Source organism: Sphaeroforma arctica (genome assembly GCF_001186125.1).
Source record: "Sphaeroforma arctica JP610 unplaced genomic scaffold supercont1.794, whole genome shotgun sequence".
In the NCBI taxonomy this organism is placed as follows: Eukaryota; class Ichthyosporea; order Ichthyophonida; genus Sphaeroforma; species Sphaeroforma arctica.
Genome location: NW_014039764.1, coordinates 24287 through 42310, shown reverse-complemented (window position 1 = coordinate 42310; position 18024 = coordinate 24287). Strand labels below are relative to the sequence as shown.

Here is an 18024-nt window from a genome sequence, read left to right as displayed (position 1 = left end):
CGTGTGTGTGTGTTAGTGTGTGTGTGGATATGTATATATTTATAGATGTATATATCTATATATGTATAATTATATACATATATGTATATATATATATATATATATATATATAATATATATATATGTATGTGTATGTATATGTTTATGTATTTGTATATGTATACATATAATTATATATACACGTGCATACATACATACATATTTTCGTACATACATGCATAACTACATATATGCTATTATCCAAACATACAGACATGTGTACATCCATATATACATACACATACATACAAACATATATACATACTTACAGAGACATATATATATATATATATATATATATATATATATATTGTGAGTGATTCTAGACAATAGTTAGACTCGCACAAAATACAGGCTTATTCACTAAGTTATTAGATTATTGGTGTAGCGTGTGGTAGTTCTCCTGTCACACCCTCTATCTATATTATCAAATATGTTTGATAGTAATATGATCAAATTACTCCCAAAGTAGTTCTGCCCTACAACCGTGGTAGTCCTGCCCTACAATCGTGGTGATGACTACTTAATATTTGATGATGACTCATCACTGAACCAAAACCTGAGTGTCTCAAATCTGAGACCCTCAGGCCCCACTACATGGGTTACCCTAGGTCTGGGCCCTTCCCAGCCTCTGCTTATGGGTAACCCTTAACCTGATCCTTCCCCAAGTCCCAGGCTTAGGTTATTCAGGTCCCAGGTCTAGGTTAGCCACCTAACCAACCACTAACACCCCTAAGGTTATACCCACAGGCTAACACCCCTAGGGTTCCACCCACAGTCAATCACAACCCCCTGCTAGGATAGTTAACATAACTCTTTATGCAACTTATCATAGCCAGACTGTGGGTAGTCCTATCTACACTATATACACTATACACAAGAGATGCTTACATCTCCATCCCCTCGTGGAGGATGGAGTTCTTCATCCCTCACCTCAACGGTCTGAGGATTTCACAACAAAGCAAGCACTATAACCAACGTCGCGACGGCAGCTCCGATCCATCCTCTGCTATCTGTAGTTCACCCCAAGCTTGCAGACGCTTCTTCCTGTAGAACGCCGACTGTGCAAGAGCAAATACATTTAAGATCTTCCTCTTATAGGCATCACGGCTTTTTTACAGCGGTACCACCCGCTTCAACAAGACCTGATAGTCCTCTCCAAGCACTTTCTTCCCGTCTTCATCGTCCACCGGTGGCGCAAAGAATGGTAGATTCACCTCGTCTCACCACAACTCCCAGCGTCCCTAGGCTGAACTAAGCTCACCTGACCAAGTTCTCGTCTGCTTCGTACGATGCATGGCATGACCAACCGCTTGACGGTAGCATCCTGCCGCTCAGTCAGAGGCGAATGATACATTAACCACTCCTCATACGGGCCATGCGGGCGATACCGCACCACAGAGCGCTGTTCCTCTTGCTCCGAGAGCTTTTCAACGTGCGGTTTCAACTCCGCCCGTAAGAAAGTACTGTGAGATCCATCAGACATCTCAACCGTATGCGTCAAAGGTGCTTGAACCGCCACTACCCGCGCCGGTCCACCCCACCGCGATGACAGGTCATGTGACTTCCCTCTCAGCCGATACCGGTCCCTCGAGCCGACTGCCAGCTGAGAGGGACATCCTCCCGTCGGACATTAGCTCTCGTCTGCTGTTCCAGTTACGCCTGCCTGTCCCTGACCGCTGCTACTGCGTCACGGACCATCGCTTCAGTGCCTTGTTCGTACTCCAACAAAGATAGCACCCTGTCCTGTAGCTCCAAACTCTTCTGACCATTAAAATCCCTTCCTGTCAAGTGGAAATATGGCGCAAACCCTGTCACCGAGTTCCTGGTGGCATTGTATACCTGCGCCATATCGTACACCTCATGCAACCAAGCGTGAGGTGAGTCATCATTATGCTCAACCTCCCGGCGCAACCAATCCTTCATCGTCCGGATCAACGTCTCTGGTCTGCCATTGCTTTGATGGTTGTCAACCGTCACCCAGTGCGGTTCGACACCCCGCCGCTCGCAGAATGTCTTAACGTCACCATTCTGAAACCTCTTATCCGCGTGTAGTAAGTATACGCTAGATAACTGTATCTCAACGTTCTCCCTCCTCAGGGAAGGGGACGTTGTTCATTTATTAATAATTATAAACAGTAATCCTAAGATGAATGACTCTTAAAATGAGTCATTAGTCATGTGCTGTAAAACCAGCAAAACCATAAAACCCAGTTTATCAGATTATTCTGATAAACTGTAAAACTTGTAATAAACCTAAATAATCAAATAAATCTAAGTACTTGTATTCTGACCACAAAGCGCAAGTCCTGTGAAATCACCTCCGACAGCCTGCGTCTCTTGTTGTTAACCTCCGTCCTCCTTGCCTTCGCCCGCTTTCCCCGCGGGCCCAACATGGGCGGCTGCTCATCCTCCAAAGCCTCCGTGGCGAGAAAATCAATGGCCTCCGTCTGAGGTACTACCGCCAAGAAATCATGTTTCGTCCATATAAGGGCCAAGTGGTCCTTTCTCATGGACTGAAATCCCAGCAACACGTCCGTGTCAAACGGCAGCGAGTCAACTACCAGCAAATCCGTTGGTCGCTCAATGGTGTTGCCTCCCCATGTATCAATTGTCACATTCGATTTTACAACACCCGATGGGCGTACAAGCCCCATCTCTGCAACCCCTTTATACGGCAGACCTAGGTACCGCGCCGTATTTAGACCTTGCTGTGCAACAAAGAACTTGGTGACCAAACTCGGTGTCGCTCCCGAATCAACATAGACTTCAACGTCGTCGCCTGCAATGGCACCCTGTATCACACTCCCAGCTTGTGCTTTCTCCTGCACCACAGTGCCTACAGCGCCCAACAGTCATTGCTGCTGCGCTGGGCATGACTTGCGGAAGTGGCCACGCTGCTTACAATTGTGGCAGCGAATGACCTTATGGTAAGCCTCCCTGGCTGCCCGGATGTCGTCGTTCTCCGACAGTTCAATCCCTGGCTCTTCCGACGCATCCCTTGCGCGTTTTTGACCGCCTTTGCCTTTATTTGCCCCTTTGTTCTTGGGGTTAGGCGTGCGATTACGCTTGATAAGGTTTCGCAGATCCCTCTCTGTCCCGCAAGATCCTTCTGCTGGCCAGCGAAGCTGTTGTGTGAAACATTAACGGCCGCTAACGTAGCCCCTAACTCATATATGTCCCCCCCCTTGACCAGCGGAGGAGGCCCCGGGAGCTTTTGGCGGTGGGGCAACGCCTCCTTGCGCATTCTGTACCATCACTAGCACCGACGCAAGCCCCTTTATATGATAGACCAATCTAACATTGTCTCCTAGAGCCTTGTCATGCACAAACAAGCGCTCAAAGAAGAGATCCATACACTCATGTATGGCTGTCATCGATTCGGAAGGGAAAACGTGACATGAGGGCTCTGGAAGCACTCCAACCTGTGGTTTGCAATGACCCCACCTTTTGTCGACAAACGTGCCGTGACAACAAGGTGAGCCTTCATCGCCTCGGCAGCTACCATCACCTGTTCATAAAGAAGAACACGGTCAGGGTCCTCCTGAACAGCCGAAGCCTCGTGCCTCACGAGCGCCCGCAACTTGGTCATGAGCCGCTCAGCAAGCTGGACATGGTCTTGACCATTTCAAGCTTGCGGATTAACCCCAAAAAAACATCCAAATAGTTGGGCATAGGACCCTCAGCATCCCTGTGCGCCAGAATCCTAAACAAGTGATGCCCCATGACGGCCCACATGCCGTATGTTTGGAAATTCTGCGACATCGCAACCACCTTCCATGGCGAGTTGCGAAACTCACCAGCCAAACGATCCGCAGCAATGAGCATGTCAGAACGAGGCTCTTCAAACAGCATCTTCAACATGTCGCAATGCTTCGCTAAAACCACAGGGTCGACAAGGCCAATGTCCATCAGATCTGTACCCAGTATTGTCCTGATGCTGTCCTGGGTCGCAGTGGTGAACCCTTTTTTCAGAAAATTATTGACAGTATGGCGTTGCTTTGCTGCCGCTCAAACAATGTGACTAGCGTTATGGGCCCTACGCTCCTTTATCACTTGACCCGACGACCCCATCCATCGATGCTAATCGTCATCTGTTTTCCCATTGAAGATCTCAATCTCATCCTTCGTCATTTCGAAAAAGAAAATACTAGCGTCTAACTATCCTGTTATACGTTACTCTAATCTAATTGTGAGTGATTCTAAACAATTGTTAGACTCACACAAATTACAGGTTTATTCACTAAGTTATTAAATTAGTGGATTAAATATGTTTGTTAGTAATATGATCAAATTACTCCCAAAGTAGTTCTGCCCTACAACCGTGGTGATGACTACTTAATATTTGATGATGACTCATCACTGAACCAAAACCTGAGTGTCTCAAATCTGAGACCCTCAGGCCCCACTACATGGGTTACCCTAGGTCTGGGCCCTTCCCAGTCTCTGCTTATGGGGTAACCCTAAACCTGATCCTTCCCCAAGTCCCAGGCTTAGGTTATTCAGTTCCTAGGTTAGCCACCTAACCAACCACTAACACCCCTAAGGTTATACCCACAGGCTAACACCCCCAGGGTTCCACCCACAGTCAATCACAATATATATATATACATAGTATATGTATATATATATATCATTGCGTACATATTTTTCGGTGCAATCATCATCTATTTCAAAAGAAGAGACTATAACCTCACCTTTTTTAATGCGAATTACTGACTGTATCAGCTTAGTGCAATCTTGTCATCAACAATTTGTGGAACAATTAGTTTTTTAATTCCAGTGTTGGCACTTTGAGCGCTAGTTTGATAAAACTATCGAAAAGCTGATGACCCTCGACTTGTGATTACATGCTCTGTAGTGTACTGTGTAGTCTAGGTATCATTCCCCAAAGTGTCTTCTTTAGAACGAATATCATATTTACATGAACATACTAATTCACATATACAAGCCGATCACCCGTTGTTGTATAATATCAATTCAGGGGATCCTCCGCGCGTGTCCAGCATAATCATTGATAGCTTTCATGCTGCACCCGCCATTGTATACGCTAATCATGGATAGTTGCTGCTTTCCAGACAACATTTGCCTGTCATTGCCCCTATTAGTCCCACACATATGTCGCAAACACCTGTTGTTCCGGCTTCGGCCCCCATGTCATTGTACGGGATACCATCGATTCCCGAAGATTTCTTCCGATCACACTGAGGGCTCGCACAAGCCCTTGTGATATACGACACCTTCGGTATATCCTCGACCTAAGCTGGTGTGACGTTGTAACCGTCTGTTGATCTGCATAACCGCGCAGGTGCGCCGTTATTCAAATATTTTTAGCGCGGCACACACTCGCATCTAAACGGTCACCATGAGAACCCCATTACGTGTAAAATATGTGACTGATTACAAAAGTCTCGACTGTAAGTGGGAAGCATCACATAGGGAACTTCATAAGCTCTTCCTCGCTGGAAAAGTACTTTTGTTTTATTCTGCTATGCGCCAGATACTTACATTTTGACGGTTCCGGTCTTGTTTCTGATGACCTGCTATGCAGTATGATGCACAATGACAACGTGCGCGCATTTGTGGACGTACTTACTATCCCACAGTTACAACTCAGGTCGCTTGGGTACAAATATGGTCCTTCGATTCCTGGCTAGTCCTAGTCTTCGCTTACTCTTTTCGGTTCGCTTCATTGCCTGGGTCCGAGTATCGCCTCCAATGTAACTAAGAAAAGCTTCTCCCTCGACGAAGTTCTCCTTATAACTCTCACCTGTGCCAAGCTTCCACAGAGCCCATTTTGTAGGTAAATTACCGTCAATGCTGTCATCACTACTGCTGGTAGTTACCCATGAGTCTCTGTAGTGATCATACAGGGTGAGTAGTTCACGGACCACACTCGTCGGTGGTTTCGGTGGCTTGGATTGGTGTCACATTTTTGAGCATAGGAATGGGCTTAGCAATCCTTTGTCGTCACCGCTTGCATTTGAAGGCTTTGACAAACTCCATGCTGAAACTTGGCAATGTGTGACACACTGTCGAACAACAATACATACTGTCTGTCTAGACCAACCTATATGTAGATATGAAATAAATATGGACATGGTAGTGTTAAAAGTTGAACGCATACGCCTCCTATTCGTTTCCTTTATTTACTGATCAAAGTCTATCGTCTCGTCAGAACCTTCGAAACCGGATCCTGTTACACGTTTGGAATATGATAATCGTCGGCATTGGAACCACAGCAGCAGATCATAAAGCTGTCACTAGTACTCCATCCACAAGAGGCTGGAACATGCAAATTCTGATAAAAGTAATATCCTTATCCGTTCACAGCCGGGTTAACAGAAACATTAATTTTTATACTGGGTACAAGAACTACCCAGAGATGAGACCAAATCTCTAATTTTCTCTTCCGTATCTATATCGTTGAGACGAGAAGCTACGCACGAAGATGAACGTTCAGAACAGATTGTTGCGCAATAGACACGTTCACTAGCCAGATACTATCCTGGATCTTCGGCTTGCTGTGGACTCGCAGAAACACTGGGTGTAGTTGTGGTTGACGGAGTTGATGGCATGCTTGGTGTCACGGTAAGACTTGTTGTAGCACTGGGTGTAGTTGTGCTTGATGGAGTTGGTGTCATGCTTGGTGTCACAGTAGGACTTGTTGTAGCACTGGGTGTAGTTGTACTTGATGGAGTTGGTGTCATGCTTGGTGTCACAGTAGGACTTGTTGTAGCACTGGGTGTAGTTGTGCTTGATGGAGTTGGTGTCATGCTTGGTGTTTCAGTGGGACTTGTTGTAGCACTGGGTGTAGTTGTGCTTGATGGAGTTGGTGTCATGCTTGGTGCCACAGTAGGACTTGTTGTAGCACTGGGTGTAGTTGTGCTTGATGGAGTTGGTGTCATGCTTGGTGTTACAGTGGGACTTGTTGTAGCAATGGGTGTAGTTGTGCTTGATGGAGTTGGTGTCATGCTTGGTGTCACAGTAGGACTTGTTGTAGCACTGGGTGTAGTTGTGCTTGATGGAGTTGGTGTTGGTGCTACAGTGGGACTTGTTGTAGCACTGGGTGTAGTTGTGCTTGATGGAGTTGGTGTCATGCTTGGTGTCACAGTAGGACTTGTTGTAGCACTAGGTGTAGTTGTGCTTGATGGAGTTGGTGTCATGCTTGGTGTTACAGTGGGACTTGTTGTAGCACTGGGTGCATTTGTGCTTGATGGAGTTGGTGTCATGCTTGGTGTCACAGTAGGACTTGTTGTAGCGCTGGGTGTGTTGGTAGTTGTTGAAGTTAGTGTCACACTCGGTGTTTTACTGGGACTCGTTGAAGCACTGTATGTAATTGTGATTGATGTAGTTGGTGTCGTACTTGGTGTCATAGAAGGACTTGTGGTAGCTGTGGTACTTGATGATGGCGAAGGTGTAGGCGAATTTGAAGGTATCTCCACTGGCGCATAACCTATGTCTAATGCTATGGTCGGGCTGTTTAAATTGAGTGAAACTGGTACTTCTGTGCTCAAATGACTCACTGATTCGCCCAGACTGACAGATAACGGTACGACCACAACTGCCGATCCAAACCCTACCCTAGGGAATGCGAGAAAGCCCTCCCTTGTAGTCGTCGTTGCTAGTGTCTGCGAATTACTCCCTTGTGATACGATCGCTCCTGATACAACCGCGTTGGTTTGCTTCTGCCTGAGTCTTCCGTATACCGATCCTATTTGGCCCACTACAAAGCATTGCTGCGCTACAGTCACTAAATTGTCAGCACTTGGGAGAGCGATGGACAGAGTATTCGATGCCGTACCAGCACCGTCCTGAAGCACGACGTACTCGCCATTACCAACGCTGCTAACAATAAATTCTATGATGAAGTCACCATCCGGAAGTTCCATAAAAGTGTATATTCCAGTTGTCGCATCAGTACTTGTTGTTGCCACGACCAACAGTGAATTTCCGCTTTGAAATAGATTCACTGTGGCTGCCCCGATAGGCAAGCCATCCGCGTTAAGAGTACCGACAGGAATAGACCCAGTCTGTCCGAATACGAATGGGATTGTTGATGATGCTGTCGACGCTCGAATGAAAACTGGCTGTAGAGCAAGTACAGCGATGAGAAACATTTCCCCGCCGACTTCCACGGAAGGATTGACAGCAATTGCGAAGTTGCCTGGCAATACATTTACAAATGTATAATCACCGTTCTCATTCGTGAATTCGACTTGTACCGCCCGCCGGTCCCGAGTCAGCTCTCCATTGTACCATCCCACGTTTCCCTCATTGGCAGTATCACGACGCTTTCTGCTATCACTGGGTTCCAGTCGAAGCTCAACGCTAGCCAGTGGCTTCCCTCGCTGGTCAGTCACTCTGCCGCTCACACTACCTGTTCCTGGTAAAATCTGACTGGGGGACGGCGAGACTGATGGCGATGGTGTTGAAGAAGTTGAAGGCGTTGGGATTATAGTGCAATTTCGACACTCAGTGAATCCTACGAGGGAAGATCTTGTCGATGAGCACTGGTCACTACACTGACACTGCTCAAGCGGGCAAACAGTGACGATGGTCTGCGAGCCACATAGATATCCTTCGTAAACTGTACGAAAGCCGCAGAAGGCCTGATTTCCAGTACCTGCACAGGCCGAGTCCACTAACAATGAGGGACATTCTTCAAATCCGAGTCGCATTGCAAGCATATAGTGCGTAAATTGACACATGCATTGTTGATACAATGAGGTATCGATTCACAGTGTTGTGGTCATTACACTGGGGCTTATTTAAGAGCTCTACATTTAGTTGATGAACAACAGCCAATGTGATAGTAGTATTTGCATGACCAGCAATTGCTAGCTCTTCTACTTTGCAAGTTGAATCTATTTCCAAGTTAATTGGACATGGTTCTAAAACTCTCGTATGTTGTACTGTATAAGTCTGGATCTCGGTAGAAATAACATTTGCTTCAGAGACTTCATAGATAGAATGGGATGCGCCTCCAACTTCCATTGATGTGATAGCCACCGCCCCCAAATTGAGGAGCCGCAAGTCACGCTGTAGCGGGCGACTTGCAGTAGCCGCTGTCGAGCACAGCAAAAGACACCAATATAATATGAAGAAGGCATCAATTTTAATTATGAACATTTTTGAATAGTGTATCCCTTTGAAATGTATCGTCGTGTTGAATCACTGAACTAGTGAGCTTCGAAGTCGAAGTATTTATGTTGAAAGATCACATCCGAACTGGTCCAGATTGTTTTTTCAAATTCATTCATTCATTCAATCTCTCTCTCTCTCGCTCTCAGAGTGAGAAAATAATAGTGAACATATTGACAGTCTGAGACGTCTGAAGACTCTGCTCTCTTCTTGCATGTGTCTGAGAAGTTGAGTGAGTTTGGTCTGTTGCTTGACTTCTTTGAAAATCTGAGATAGAGACTCGGATGACGACTGTGACACTTGACAGTCTGAACTCTCAACTCTGGCAGTCTGACCTGGCGGCTAGCAGTGAGCCAGTGACTCGACAGTCGATTCTCACTGAAAGTATATTGCTGATTTCTTTTTTATTGTCGCCGAGTCGCGAACTATTTAAAATGACTGCATAAGATAGTAAATATTTGCATAGCTCTTAACGACTCTATGCTCTGCAAATATTTACTATTTATCTGACTGTCGAGTGTACCGTCGACTAACGACTTCCAAAATTACAAGTTCCCCGAATCCAGCCCTCTACTAGCTACTAATCTACTACTAGTATGTAGGCCCTCTGGTAGAGGGCCCCGGCCCCAGGCCTTTTTACATTTAGTCTTTACTTTTTCGTACGTACTGTACTTACTCAACGGAGCATCAACAATCCAATCATTATTTAGATTTCGATTTCAGAACCTTAACTTCATTGGAGAACTCAGAACTGGTGACTCAGCAGTCAGGGACTCAGGGACTCAGGGCCCCAGCCCCTAAGCTCATTACGTTATTGGGGTACGGGATAGAAGTTGAACGTAACCGCATATTTATTCATTTTTTAAACGTTTAAACGGTTATATGGTGATCAGAAGAGCCTACCTAAGTTCTTTTTATAGGACTGGTTCGTATTGTGAAATCTGTACACACTTACATGTTTAGACCTATGAGCATACAAGGGACCACATATGTAATAAAAGTTGAACGTAAACGTATGTTTTTTCGATTTATAAAAGTTTCAACGAAAAACTGTATGAGGTTAGCGGCCAGCCCCCAGGGTCTTGTCCACACAGACCGGATACGTTGGACAAGGCCCTGTTGCGACCAGGTCGGTTTGATCGGCACTGGACTCCCGGAGGCTCATCAGATGATTATTTATTTTTGTTAATATTTTCACAGTGGAGAGTGGAGACTGGTGACTCAACTCTCTATAAGACTGGCTGGGGGGCCGGGACTCTCGGGAGAGTCTTTGATTATTATTTTTATGAATACAATTGGTGATTTTTTTTATCAGTAATGAGTAAACTTTACTAGTTTTTTTTATTATAAATACACATTCATGGATGTTTTTTTCTCATAATCTTAAACCCGAGCTCCAGTAAAAATACTTTTTTTTACGTAGTTTGCATACCTTAGGTTCTACATACAATAAATTGGTTCACTCCATGAGTCCATGAATACTCTGTCAATTGTCAAACATAAAAAAGTCAAAAATAAAAATATCTGTACATGTTTGAAAAAAAGCCGTTTTTCTTCTTTATTATTTTTTTGTGTTAGTGGGGCCCCCACTAACACTCGGTCAAACTCCCATCTTCCAAGTTCCCAACAAAAGTCATCAACCTCTCAAACTTCAATAAAGGCTCAACGGCCCAACCTCCAGTCGCTCACTGCTGCAGTGCTGCCTCTGAACTTCTGAAGTCTGTATTACCGGGGGTAATTGACATTTGACATACAGTCCAACAGTTAATGAACTTTGAAGTCTGAATGCGAGGAATACTCTCTACGCCACACACAGAGAGAAGGAGGCCCAGGGCCAGGGGCCAGCCTGCCGGGGGCCCAGGGGCCAGAGCACTAAGGCCAAGGGTATATAGTTACATACTTAGCAGGGCAAGGGCATGGCGGCTGGTGCCAGGAGCCAGGACCCTTAAGGGTTTTTTTTACTTCTTCGTGAGAATGTTTATATTTACTTAATAACGGATCTTCATTAATCCAATCACTATGTAGATTAAATTTTAGAGCCTTAATTTCTTCACTCAATGTGGTGAGATAGCAGAGCTAACCTCAGTACGTAAAAATCAAAAAATCAAAAGTGTTTACGTTCAAAGTTTATTTTAAAATATAGTCCTACGGGTTTACAAATAGGTACATTTTATGAGGCGGCCTAACCGGCACGAATTCCCTATTATCGCCCGCCCATTTCTGTCACTTGTGAATTTTGCCAAATCGCCTTATTGTGCCCGGTTAATCAACGAAAGGTCAACTTCTCAGGTGCAAATTTGAAAAAAATCATGGTCAATTTGCCCTCGATATACTTTAAAACGTTAAAAAATAAAACCTTTTCGTTTGCGTTCAAAGTTTATCGCATATAGAAAAAACGTATTGAGCTTATGTGGAGACTTGGAGAGCCGAGAGACCGAGCGAGAGAGAAAAAATTCTGGAGTCTGGAGTTCAGTGGAGTGATGGAGTCTGGAGACTGGAGAGTAAGTGGAGACTCTGGAGACTGGAATGTGGACTTTGAACTTTGCACTTTACAGTCTCTACTCTAGCTAGAGCATATCATAGCCTTCTAAATTGAACAAGAGAAGGCTATGGCTCTACTACTACGTCTACTAGAGAGTATTTATTTCTATTTTTATCTTATTAAAAAACAATTCCTCCCCCTCGGGAACTCCAACAAAATCTCCAGTATTTCTTTTAGTTTATATTTTGTACAGGCCCCGTGGGCCGTAGCCCGTAGCCCGTAGCCCGTAGCCCGTAGCCCGTAGCCCGTAGCCCGTAGCCCGTAGCCCGTAGCCCGTAGCCCGTAGCCGAGCCGTAGGTCTAGCACGAAAGAGATCAGTGTGGGGACACTCTCGACCGACCGTCCCAGCTATTTATAGGTGGCTGATAACCAAGGACGATCTCGTTGGCGTACAGTCGTCTCCAGGTTTATCAGTATAAGGAGTTTTCTGCACACACGAAAGTAGGATGCGAAAAACCACCTTATGGTTTAACCAGGACGCGAGGGTTTTACAACCCCCCATCCGATTGGAAAGAGACAATCGGATTAAAAACACGACGGTCGAAAAAGGGAGTAATGTAAAAGACCGGAAGTCGCAACATAAAGTCGCAACATATCAAGAATAAGCAAGAGGGTTGTGCATAGAATCCGTGTTCAGTGCGGAAGCGTAGCTTCAAATTTGGTACGCCAGTCAAGGAGTTGAGAGGCGCGGTAGACGGGGTTAATAGGGATAATATTATTTATTTCAAAAGAGATAAGTTACAAGTGGGTTTAACAAGAGGGTTCAGTAGGGCATGCTTGGTACGGAGATAGTGGATTAAAGCTGCTTTCGTAGAGTCGGGATAATGTTTGGAGCGTGGGTCGATAGTTTCATCAAACTGCCATATCCACGTAAGTGTTGCATATCGTTTCACCTGGGCAACAGCGTCACTAGGAACACAAAGGCGGACGAAACTGGTGAAACTCCTGTGGTGATTTGGTTGAAAAATCGGTTTGGACGGGAGATACCAAAGGAAGTGATGGCGATTGAGGAGCGGTTGGGCGTGCCAGTAATTTTCAGATTCTGATTGAGATGGAGGGTTGCCTTTAGAAAAAATTGCACGAAAGAAGAGCCATACCGTAGTTATGTCATTCATTCCGTGGAGAGTTTTGTCAGGCATAGGGCGGTCCATCACTTTCGTCAAAAGGTGTGTGGGTACTGGCGGCTGCAGTAGGGGTTGAGAATCTGGTGCGGTCGGACGTTTTTAGGGGCTCGGTTTTGCGGACTTGTTCACTTTTGAGCAGTAGCTGGGAGGCTCACTGCTGCTATTGGGTGCCTTCGGCCGCGGTCTTTTTGCTGGCGGGGCAGGCGGGCTTGTGGAGCCGATTCGGATGGTGTGGGGTGTGCCATCATTTAGAGGTGCACAGGTTCGGGATTTTAGGTCCCGGAGTTCGGATTCAAGGTTGTTAGTTTAGTGACCATTTGATGCATGGTTGATTTCCATTGGTCATCAGCTAGAGGCTTCTTGGAAATGCAAGGGCATAAGCACACTTCAGAGTGGACTTAATAGCCGTAAATCGTGGAGGAGTAAGGTGCTGGCGGAGGAACTCGAAATCAGCATCACGAAAAGCGGAATCATCACGAGCATATTTGTAATAGTCAGCCAGAGAAATGAACTGCCGCAAAGCAGCATTAGATTTGTAGCGAAACAAAGTAGCAGAAGGCCTGTCTGTAAAAACATCGGCAAGCTGAGCCTTGTCATATTCAGGAGCATCTTTGAACGGGCTGGAATAAATAGCCAATTTGTGTAAACCGTGTTATCACGAGTACCAGTAACATAAGCTGTCGGGGTTTCAACTGGTTCGCGATACGCTTTAATCTTGGAACGATAGACCTTATATTTTTTAGCAGTAACATTGTCTTGAATTGTATGCAACACAGGAGGATGAAAGGCTATGACAGTAGCAGGGCCACCCCAGAGCACTCGGTCAGAAAATGGTGTAGATGTTAGTTTGTAGAGACCAAGGCGTCCAGCAGCAATCATGGGTTAGTCAATGCGGAAGCGATTAGCTTTGACAGTTTGAGAAGACGGCCTTTCCTATTGCGCTCCCATACGTCACGATCAGCATCATTTGGTTGAGGGATTAGTGAGATGAAGGGGACATCAGACGGACAATCTTCATTCAATATTTCTGCGCGATCACGATGGTGTAAGTTTCGGCATATTAGGCGATATTAACGCCTTAGAATAAATAAACGCTTAACTTAAGTCTAATTATATTAAAGTTTAAAAATAAATAAACGAAAGGAGTCTTTTGGTAAAGTAAGGTATGCCTCGTGAAAACAGCAATACTCTGAGAGATTGTAAGGCTGAGGCATTGCCTATATATAATCCTCTCAGTACTGTTTTCGCCGAAGGGATTTTATTTAGTGTTTTGTTGTCGCTCTATTAGAAATTATGGTATGTTTCGTTGGGGCGAATCCGAGAGACTCAATAAAATCCTATCTTTAAAAAGAAAAATAAATAAATTCGTGATGTCCATAGTTAGTGCATTAACCAATAACTTGCCACTTATCAAGAATTACCGACTAGCCTTCATCAGACTGGCACATCTGGTTGGCTGAACGGAGAACGCCTCCGAGTGCTAAGTCTGATGCGTCCGTTGCTATTTCAAAAGGCACGCCATCGACTGGTCCTTGTACAACAGGGGCTGGTTAGACTGCGTGCTTGAGCGCTTTAAAAGCGTCATCACACTCTTTGGTCCACAAGTCTCCTAGTTTGCCTTTATAGCATCTTAAGTGTCCAAAGGGTTTAAGATAATCAGCCAAGTGTGGTACTCCATCTGAGAAGAAGTTTACAAACCCACACATGCTGTTCACATTTCTTCCTGTACTTGGTGTTTGCCAATCTAACAGGTGTTCCACCTTACCGGGGTCGATTTTAATACCTTCCCCAGATATACGATAGCCTGAGAGCTGTATTTCGCTCATTGCGAAGTGACATTTCTTCTCGTTAATTTTGAAATTTTGTTCGTTGAGTCTCTGAAGGACTCGTCTGACTAATGCGGCATGTTTGCCCTTAGTCTTCGAAAAGATGACTATGTCATCTATGTAGACTTGCACGTTAGGCATGTCTGCAAAAATTTCTTCCATTACTTGTTGGAAGAATGCTGGTAAAGAGTGTGACCCGAAAGGTACGCCTCTAAACCTGTATTGTTTACCTTTCCAAGTAAAACTAAAGTACATACGATGGGTCGATGGATGTAAACACCGTAGCACCTTCCATTCGTCTCAGTGACTCGTTTATACGAGGGAGATGAAAACTATGAGTCGGCAATAACTTATTTATTGGGTTCATATCTCTGGGTTTCTTAAATGTTCCGTCAGAGTTGTGTTAATCAACTGCCAATAATGCTAAGTTAACTGGCGTTTGTTGGTAGTTGATTTCGATTACCCCATCGGTTAACTATTTCTCGACTTTTTCTTTAACTACAGCTTCGTGTCTCCAAGAAACATAGTTTTTTGAAGGACATTTGAGCTTAGTAAAGTCCACCTTGGTTAAGTCAAGCGCCCAGTCGGTTATTTTTATTTTCTTATTTATTAATATAAGGTTCATTATCTTATCGGCAAAGCCAGTAATTAATTCCTTGACTGTGTCTGATGGTGGTGTATATGGTTTCAGACAATTATCGTCTGATTGATCCTTTAATGGATCTATGTTATTGGGTAAACCGGTTACGGTTGTCCCTAACGTGAGAAAATAGTTCATTCCGACTATAATGTCATACTTCTGTGACATCTTAACGATCACAGCTTGAGTCGTAATATTTCTGCCATCGGCCAGGGAGATTTCAACATCTGTGGCCATGGTATCACACTTAGAAGTTTTATCATCTGCTAAAATTAGGTGAGTAGTTTGAGTTCGCCTTTCAATGTCTTTCATTAATGCAAAGCGGTCGGATATACATGAAATTTCTGAACCAGGATCAATCAATGCAAGGACTTTATTTCCGTTGCAATATACAGGGATTATTACACGCTCATCTAAGGAGTCGTTGTATTTTCTTTGTAACGATTGTACCTGGTAGTACTTTCACTCCAACTTAATATCGGCCTTCTTGTCACAAGACTTGGCGTGATAGCCATTGGTCTTCTCACAGTTGTCACACTTCGTAAGGAAGTGTGTACAGGTAGCTACATGTATTCCGTTCCAATAACCGTTAGGGGTCAATTGGCAAATGTCATACCCACACTGTGCGTCGGCACATTTCTTTATTTTCTTATATGGAGGTTCCTTGTCCTTCGGCTACGCGTGTGCCCGTCTATTGGGTCGCGTTGATTGAGTCGAGTCGCGAGCACGTGTCTGGTCAGGACGCGTCTGATGAGGCTTATTATCTGACGTCTGGCGTGAGAGGTATCCTTGATCAGGGAGCTCGCGTGGTTTCTTATTTACTGTCTTTCCCTTCGAGGTTACTCGGTGTGAGGGGTAAAGAGTGGAGACAGTATCATAAAACTGTTCCCACGTAAGTCGGGATAGATGGAACTTTGTTTCATGTCCCTTGTCTCGAGCCTCAGTTGCGTACTTACGTCGCAACTCGGTGTACAGACTCTCTCGGTCGTTGTTCCCTATGTTCTTGCAGAACACATGCATAGTCAGGAACTCGTACCATTTCTGAGCTTTGTCCTCTATTATACCAGGACGCTTCAGATCTGCATCGAGTTTCAGAATGTAACTCTGAATGGGAGTATTCTCGACTGGTTCAGTTAGAATTAAACTTAGTCTAGGACTACGCATGTCCTTGCTTACTAAGGACGTTACTAACCAGCACACAGCTGGCCAGTCACAACAGGTGTCTAGCTCATGCTGATGTCTCTGCAGGATCAAAAAACTTGTTCCTGTAGGATCAAACGACTGCATTAAAGCAGATATCCATTGCTGGGGAGCAATATCATTTGTCTCCAGCATGACCGTAAACGCATTTAGCGTACGGGTTAGCGTGTCGAGGTTATGGTTCTTTATGAACTCTACCTGCTTGTTGTAGGCATCCCAGTTCGACTTAAGTCGACTGATCTGTCCCTTGCACTTCTGGTTGTCCGGGTGGTCTTGTCCACGTTGGGCCTGAAGTAGCTGATCGATGCGCTTCTGCTTGATCGCACTTATGTTAGCATAATACACACGGTGATCGGTATGGGCGAGTTCCATCTTTTTGGTGTAGACGTCGACTGCTTTATTACGTTCGGTCACCTCATCAGATTAGAAATCCTCTGCGGGTCGGTCCAAGGCGGTGCGATCGAAACGGTTAAATTCGACGTCGTTAACACGTCTACGAGGGTGTTTATTACCCCGGGTAAAATCCATGGTCGAGGCCCTTCGGTGCTCTGTTCCTGGGATAGGCGTTGGCCTTATAATTTCCGGTGGTATCTCCGTATGGACGACATATCCAGTCTTATCTGGTTTATGACGTGGACGGTCTCACCAATTGGGTAACGGTGGTGGAGTGTTTCTACCTGCCTCTGGGTCTATAATACCCTCAAGGACAGACGACTCATGACCTGGCGAAAGAACAGGCGAATAATTAGCCTGGACTTCTGGTGGCAGGTCCTCGTAGAGTATAGACATGCTGAGCCCATCTGGGTCAGCTGCTACAAGTTTGGCGCTCAGGTCCATTCGCTTTTCGGGCGACATTGACTGCTGACGTTTTGTCCACGTCTGTAGGGCTTTAGTAGTGCCCGTAGAAACATGCTCGCGTAAGCGCTGTGCGTGCTTTCCTGATCCATACATTCGATCTACATGTTCAACAGACATGCCTTTCATAAGAGCGGCTAACTGATTCTTAAGATCAGTGTTTTTAGTCGTTAACTTACTTATGCGCGTTGGCTCAGTGGTCTCGGACGTAGATTCGGGTTTGCCACTTGAGCTTGCCTCCTCTTCTGGTTCCGGTGTAGGTACCTTCTGAGATTCGTCTTTGTCCCCTGTAATTGAGGACTTTTCCTTCTGAGTTTCATCAGAAGAATTAGCTGGGGCGTCTTGAAACGTGTCCCTTTTCTCACTTCTTGGCTTCGAAAAAGCGAGCTTCGAGGTTGAGGCAATAGTTGGCCCTCGGGCTCTTTCTGCAGGGGTAGTCTCCTTAATTGGAGTAGTTGCATCCTTATCCGAAGCGTTGTCAGGACTGTTATTGCCCCAGACAAGTGCTTCGGCTACGGTGCGGTTAAACGCTTCGGCAGTAGCGGCGGTCGTTTCTGCGGCAGCAGTGGCTGCGGCAGCATTAGCAGCTTCTCTCTCCATCTTCTTGCGTTCGGCCTTGCGGTTCTTTGACGGTGTATTGCCTTTCTTAGTCAT

General features: G+C 45.3%; 5 protein-coding genes across 5 annotated transcripts; all 5 read right to left on the bottom strand.

The window, feature by feature from the left end:
• Positions 1–1303: 1303 nt before the first annotated feature.
• SARC_08636 (hypothetical protein) lies at positions 1304–1525 on the bottom strand (the record flags this gene model as incomplete). Its single annotated transcript, XM_014297385.1, has 1 exon — positions 1304–1525. A coding segment is annotated over one exon (222 nt), but the record flags the coding sequence as incomplete, so codon positions are not given.
• Positions 1526–3627: 2102 nt separating this feature from the next.
• On the bottom strand, positions 3628–3903 carry SARC_08635 (hypothetical protein; the record flags this gene model as incomplete). The annotated part of the gene is made up of 1 exon (XM_014297384.1): positions 3628–3903. One exon carries the CDS (start codon positions 3901–3903, stop codon positions 3628–3630), a length of 276 nt encoding a protein of 91 aa, XP_014152859.1.
• Positions 3904–5234: 1331 nt separating this feature from the next.
• Positions 5235–5982, bottom strand: SARC_08634 (hypothetical protein; the record flags this gene model as incomplete). The annotated part of the gene is made up of 2 exons (XM_014297383.1): positions 5235–5895; positions 5936–5982. The coding sequence occupies 2 exons, from the start codon at positions 5980–5982 to the stop codon at positions 5646–5648; spliced, it is 297 nt and encodes a 98-aa protein (XP_014152858.1). The 3' UTR covers positions 5235–5645.
• A 166-nt stretch (positions 5983–6148) lies between these two features.
• Positions 6149–9332, bottom strand: SARC_08633 (hypothetical protein). Its single transcript, XM_014297382.1, has one exon. It carries the CDS (start codon positions 8748–8750, stop codon positions 6543–6545), a length of 2208 nt encoding a protein of 735 aa, XP_014152857.1. The 5' UTR covers positions 8751–9332; the 3' UTR covers positions 6149–6542.
• A 7606-nt stretch (positions 9333–16938) lies between these two features.
• On the bottom strand, positions 16939–18024 carry SARC_08632 (hypothetical protein; the record flags this gene model as incomplete). Its single annotated transcript, XM_014297381.1, has 2 exons — positions 16939–17135; positions 17193–18024. 2 exons carry the CDS (start codon positions 18022–18024, stop codon positions 16939–16941), a joined length of 1029 nt encoding a protein of 342 aa, XP_014152856.1.